Raw genomic sequence first — 6,836 nt, 5'->3', positions numbered from 1 at the left:
CTGTATGGCCTAAAAAATTTACCATCTAGTCCCTTATGGAAAAGTTTACCAACTCCTGAAAAATGACAGTAGACTACACACATTGTTCTACCACTTGCTTCCTCACTTAATAATAGTGATACATTCAAGATATATATAGATCTACTTCTGTCTTTATAGAGATGGAACAGTATTTGTTTAAACAAATTCCATAATTTGTTTAACCAGTCTTTTAGGTTGTTTTCTGGTTTTTGCTATCATAAAAGATGTCATTTTCATGCATTTGTGCCAAGCATATCTGTTGCGACAGTTTTTACAGGTGAAATTAACAGTGTAAAAGTTCTGTGCATTTTTAATTTTAATCAGCATTGCCAGTCAAATACAAAAAGTTTTGTGACAAAACTGATTTAGAGTTGATTCAGTTCCCAAGTGAGACATACTTCTTTTGTTCTCCCTTTTGTTTAGATAATTCTGGGCAGAAAAATATATTCAAAGATTCTGAGTAAGATAAAACAAGTAATAAGGAAGGTATAATCTGTCATGAGATGAGAGTTTAAGAAACCAACAAAAAAGGGAAGGTGTAATATAGCATCATCTCTGTGTGAAAAATATAACTTTAAAATAATACATATTCATAGAAATGAAAAAAGAGAAAAGGGAATAATAAAAATTATGGCTTTTAGGGGACTTAAGGAAAAATAGAAAACTTTATTTTACAATTCTCCAGAAAAAAATCATTTATATTTTGCCAAAATTACTTTATACAGTAAATTATACATTAAGTAGACATTATTAAGTTAAATAGTGGTTTCAAATGTTGGTAAATATGTCTTTAGTTGCAAAATTTCAGAGACGGGCTGCACTTTATCCTGATAGAAGTCAAGCCCAGTGAGAAGTTCTACATCACGGACCCGGGCAATGTGAGCTGTAAATCTTTCTTCAACCCAAAGAGCTTCTGGTTTACCTTCCTGAAAAAGAAAAGCACAACACTTTTTTTTTTCACAAGGCAGTATTTTTCATGAACAGAAATATTTTTATTGCTTAGAAGTTGTCTTTTTGCCAATGATTTTTACCTCCTTAAATCTTAATTTGATACAGCTAAATTTAGTTTTTAAAAATAAAAAGAAAACACAAGTACAAAGTATACTATAACTAACATAGAACACCGTCGTCAAAATTTGTCTATTTTTATGTTTACTTCAGATGTAATTTTTTTAATGAAATTAAATATTGCAGATGAAGTTAAGTCCCCAGGGCTCCTCTGTTCAGAACTAAACATCTTTATATCAGGGTGAATCCAGTCTGTTTTTTCAAACTTTTACTGTACATCACTATACAATATGTAGTACTGATGAGTTTTTAAACTTATGTTAATATTATAAGTGGTATTCTACAATTTTTTTCATTCGGTATTAACGTTTGTAATCTATAGTGATATATCTAGGTCTTGTTAAGTGACTTGTTCTTAGCTGTGGTTTGTGATATTTCCTCATTTAAATGCAAAACAATTAAATTTTGCATTACATATTGATAAAATTTTTGTTACTATAAATAATGCTATAATAAATAACTTGGTATATGCCTCCTGTGTTCAAGAGCATGAGTTTCTAGGATATATTAATAAAATTGTTGGGCCATAGAGTACATTCAAATTTTTTTTTTTTGACATTGTCACTCTGTCACCCAGGCTGGAGTGCAATGGTGTGATCTCGGCTCACTGCACTCCAGCCTCAGCCTCCCAAGTAGCTGGGATTACAGGCACCCGCCGCCACACCCAGCTAATTTTTTAATATTTTTAGTAGAGATGGGGTTTCACCATGTTGGCCAGGGTGGTCTTAAACTCCTGATCTCAGGTGATCCACCCACCTTGGCCTCCCAAAGTGCTGGGATTATAGGCATGAGCCACCGCACCCGGCCAAGTACATTCAATTTTAACTTTATCAGATATTAAACCTAGCACTCCTCAAAGTCTTCATACCAATTTACAGTTCTATAGGCAGTGAAAGATAATTCCAATTTCCCCACATCTTTGCCAAACCATGGGTGTAAAATAGTGTTTTATGTCTGTTTATATTTTATTATGCTGACTATTGTTTATTTATGCATCTTTTCAGTTATTTCTTGACCTTTTTATTTTGGATTTTTTTTACAATATGAAAGTTAGTTCAATAATTTAGAAACATGGGTTTCTATGACATTCTTTATTCTTTATTATAAAGAATAATTTTCTGGTATTCATATGATATTGCTAAAGTTCAGTTAACTTTTCACGTAATAAGAAAGTTTCAAAGTTTATTTAATCAGATTACTGTGTTTTCATGATTCTCATTTGACTTCGATGCAGTGGTTTACTTGTTTAAGTATGCAGGCTTAATACAGATAGCCACTATCTGAGCCAGAGGAAGAGTAAGAGGAAATACTTTTTGTTCCTAACCATTAAAGCACTTGTGTCAGACTCACAATGCAAGCTAATATTAAAAAAAAAAAAAATGCGCCATGTTAGTTTGAGTTATTTCTTTCAATGGGAATCTAATTAGAAGTTTTTCTCTTCTGCCTTTACTATTGCACATTTCAGCAGCACCTAATATCTTTGATCACTTTTTTTTCCATAACATTTTCTCCCATTTGGTTTATACGACTCTACTCTCTCCTGACTTACTTGGCATCCATCCAACTAAATGTTTACCCAGCACCTGACAGTCTTCCCTTTTTTAAATTTGCAGGGAAATGACCACAAAGCATAACACAAAACTATACTTATGCAGAGACGATACTTCAGCTATTTAACCTGAGTAAGTCGCTGGCACCAACTAATCTGAACAGAAGCCAGCTGTAGACAACTGCTCTCGCTGCACTAGTCCATGCCAACAGAATAGGCTATACAGTTTTATGAGCTATATTTAAATATACTTTGATATTTATATGTGTGTGTGTGTGTGTGTATAAATGACCTGTTACAGAATTAAGAGTATTGTATGTCCCCAAAATACAACTCATTTTTTGAGACAATATTGATTTCAGCATTTTTCTGCCCTATCCACGTTCTTATTCTCTCTCCTTAGCCACTTACAGTCCAGTGATTGCTGTTATCATGCTAATGCAACTACTTTGTCAATGATGACCTCACTGAATGGGTTGTCCTCAGGCTTTTCAATTAGTTAGCTACCCCAGGCTTCTGAAGTTCCTCCTTTGTTATCCATAACTCTACTGTTTACTTGTTTGATAATACCTTCTGTTTCCTCAGATGACTATACTTCCTGGAAGCATATTTTCCTCAATTTGATTTGGGATCTTTTCTTTCCGCTTTCTCCCCTTTGGCAATTGTATTTCACACCAATGATTTAATCCCAAATCTAGATCTGCAGTTCTGATTTCTCCTCCAAGTTCCATACCTACATTTTCCATATCTGCTGAGTAACTTACAATGAAAGTCACTTGGACTCATGGCTACATTCTCATTTATCTGACAGAATTTTACAGTACAAAGATGACAGGAGGAGGGAAAAGGAAAAAGGAGGGAAGAAAAGATGAAAGGAACAAGGAAAGGACAAAATAAATAAGGAAGTATGATCTAATTCCTTACACCAAGTGTGGGATAAAATTGTGAATCTATCATTCCTATAGCTTGATCTCAGTTCCCTGGAACCTCTTAATAGTAGGAGTACTTCTGTACATTGTGTAATTCAAATATTTAAAGTACAGAGTTTCCATACAATGCAATGTTTAAAGCAAGCCATCTATTTTATCAGGTGCATCAAAGCACAATTACCTATCCAAATGCTATTGGAAATATTGGCTGGTTTAGACTTACTAAGAAACAGTTTGTGAATGTACTACACTTTCTGGATGATTTGCATATAGGAGATTCAATTTCACTCTCTATTGACTTTATTTTATTTTATTTTATTTTATTTTGAGACAGAGTCTTGTTCTGTTGCCCAGGCTGGAGTGCAGTGGCCTGATCTCCACTCACTGCAACTTCTACTTCCCAGTTTCAAGAAATTCTCCTGCCTCAGCCTCCTGAGTAGTTGGGATGACAGACATGCACCATCACACCTGGCTAATTTTTGTATTTTTAGTACAGATGGGGTCTCTAGTAAAAGGCTGGTCTCGACCTCCTGACCTCAGGCGATGTGCCTGCCTCGGCCTCCCAAAGTGCTGTGATTACAGGTGAGCCACTGTGCCTGGCCTCTGTCGACTTTAGAATGTAACTTCATCCTAAGATATGATTCCTTTATAATAGCCACCATTTTTTATATTGGGAAGTCTTAGGGTTTTCTATAGATTATTTTGTTTAATCTTTAAAAACTTCATAAAAGGAGGTGAATATTTTATACTTATTAGATATAATAGATGAGGAAACTAACATATTTGCCCAAAGAAACGAAGTCATTCACTGAACCCAGGAGGTCCAGCTCCAAAACCCATGCATTTAAGTTCTGTTTTATACTATTTCTCATATATCCTCCTAAATATTCAACTAGTCTGTCAAACTGAAGACCACCAAGAGCAAATCCATCCTTCTCAAAACAAAAGATAATCTATCATATACATTTCCTGGTCAGTCATGCCCTGGATTTTTAGTCATCTTTGCCTCTCTCTCATCTTGCCTTTCCCTTCCCCATATCTAATTGACAGCTACTCTTATTAACTTTGCAATCTCTTTTATAATCATAGCTTGGCTTAAGTTTGCTTTATACTCATTGCATTTTGTCTTATAACTATCTATACAGATGTCACATTCTTATTACTATACTGCAAATTCCTCAAAATCTTGGATATGTCCAATTTATTACTGATGATGTCCTATTCAATAGAGATGATGCTCTGTTAACTCTGGAGAGATCACTTCTACTTTGAATAATCAAGGAAAGCTTCATATTATTTGCACTTTACCTTGACGCCCAGGTGGAATTTTTAGCAGATGGAAAAGAATGGAATTCTAGAGGAGAGAAGAACATAGGCAACAGTGATGAGGTAAGCAAACTCAAGATGTGTTCAAGTAATTTCAAGGACTCCAATTGGCCTGGAACATAAGCCTGTAAGGTCAACTGAGGGTAAATTGTGAAGAGACTTAAGTACAGGCTGGAAGTTGTTTTTGTTCATTTCTTTGTATTTTTGTTGTTGTTGTTGTTGTTCAGGATAATCAGAAGTTTTGGGGTGAGAGGCTATGACAAAATATAAACTAAATTTTAAGATGAGTAAGTTGGTAGTAGTGCACACTGACAAATGAGAAGAGGAGAGGAGACCACAAATCTACTTAAGATTCATTTTCAAGAGCCCTAATAGAAGGTCAAAAGGGCCCAGACCAGGGATAGCAAATATTTTTTTCTTTGTGTACTCATTGTAATCACTCCATCATATCTACCTAGAACCTCTGTAATAACGAACTGTTTAGTCCAGATTTCATGGTAAAGAGTACCACATCGTATCAGTCATTGATGTCTGTCATTGGAAAAGGAAGTAAAGAATAATGGCTTACCCTTGTCTCAACCAAACAAAATGCTGACAGGAAAAGTAGGAAGGGATTCAATTCAACAACATCTCCTGATAGTTTCCTGTTCAGAAACTCTTCTTCCTCATTTTAAGAATAGTGAGTGGCTCACTATTCAGCCTCTAAACTTGGCCACCTTCTTTAGACAATTTAAACACTCAAGTAAAATCGTATCTACATGACCCAACTGAAATGTCACCCTCCCTGTCAAGAAGTAATTCTCCTTTGAAATACTACTACAGCAGTTTATCTGTCCCTCTCTTACATCACTTATCTCTTTCTTCTAATATTTTACTGGATTTCTAATTGTGAGCACCTCCTATAGTGCACAGCATGGTGAAGGCACTCATGCATTGAACACCTGAAAGAATATAGATGAATCCCAATCTGGCCTAGATCCCAAGCTTCAATTCTCAGGCTCTAATTGCCTATGGGACTTTCCACATCAATGCCCATTTCCACAAACTTAAAATGCCTATCCTTAGCTTATCCTATCTACCTGCCAAAAAGTTCTCATTCCTAACTTTCCTCTTTCTGCCTTTTTCCTAATTACTAACATTCAAATCTGATTCATCTTTGAGTTTCCTTTTGGGGTGGGGGCTCTTGTATCCAATCAGTTACTAAATCCTCTTCATTCTTCATACCCACCCTCCATGGAAGACTCTTTGTAGTCTTCTCAATATACTCAAATTCTATCCATCTTTCAGGGCACAGCCCTACTTACACCTTATTTTATGAAATCTTTATTGATCATTCCAGCCAAATGTGATTTTAATTTCAAATATTAAATCCTTTTAACATTAATTGTCAATTGATCCCAACTTTGCAACCTCTTTTACTTTTTACTTTTTAGAATAATTCTTGTATTATTGACTGACTAAATTGTGTGCCTATATCTCATATATAAACTGAAGTTGTATATGAACTCTTTAAAAGCAGGGACAATGTGATCCTCCTTTGTGCATTCTAAAGAGTTTCTATCATGATACTATGTGCTTAATAGGTACTCAATATATTTGTTGAATGACTTCAGTAAAACCTAAGTTCCAGGATACATATTTTTTCTATAAGGAATTTATATGCAAGTCGAATTAACTACTTACATATAATCTGCCTTGATCCAAAAAGGATTTTGAGGTAGCCTAATAATGATGTTTAAAAAAAGAATGTTACTTGCACTGTGTGTGTGTGTTTGTGTGTGTGTGTGTGTGTATAATCAATTTCACACCTCATGGTTCAAGTTGATGGAATTTTTACATGTATATACTCATTCAGAAACATTAATTTAGTGCAAACATTGGGAAGAACTTTAAGATTTGTGGCCAGAATAAAAATAAGTTCTGGTGGTTCTATTACACAGTAG

At 34.7% G+C, this 6,836-nt stretch overlaps 1 protein-coding gene across 1 annotated transcript in view; it reads right to left on the bottom strand.

The window, feature by feature from the left end:
* Positions 1-361: 361 nt before the first annotated feature.
* Positions 362-6,836, bottom strand: part of ENPP3 (ectonucleotide pyrophosphatase/phosphodiesterase 3) — a 102,770-nt gene continuing 96,295 nt past the window's right edge. The window contains exon 26 of the mRNA XM_008953010.4: positions 362-947. Coding sequence (XP_008951258.4) covers positions 777-947 — 171 coding nt within the window. The 3' untranslated portion in view covers positions 362-776. The remainder of the gene's footprint in view (positions 948-6,836) is intronic.

Source organism: Pan paniscus, chromosome 5 (assembly GCF_029289425.2).
Source record: "Pan paniscus chromosome 5, NHGRI_mPanPan1-v2.0_pri, whole genome shotgun sequence".
NCBI lineage: Eukaryota > Metazoa > Chordata > Mammalia > Primates > Hominidae > Pan > Pan paniscus.
Note: the sequence above shows the minus strand (reverse complement) of the source record. Positions and strands in the feature narration are given on the sequence as shown.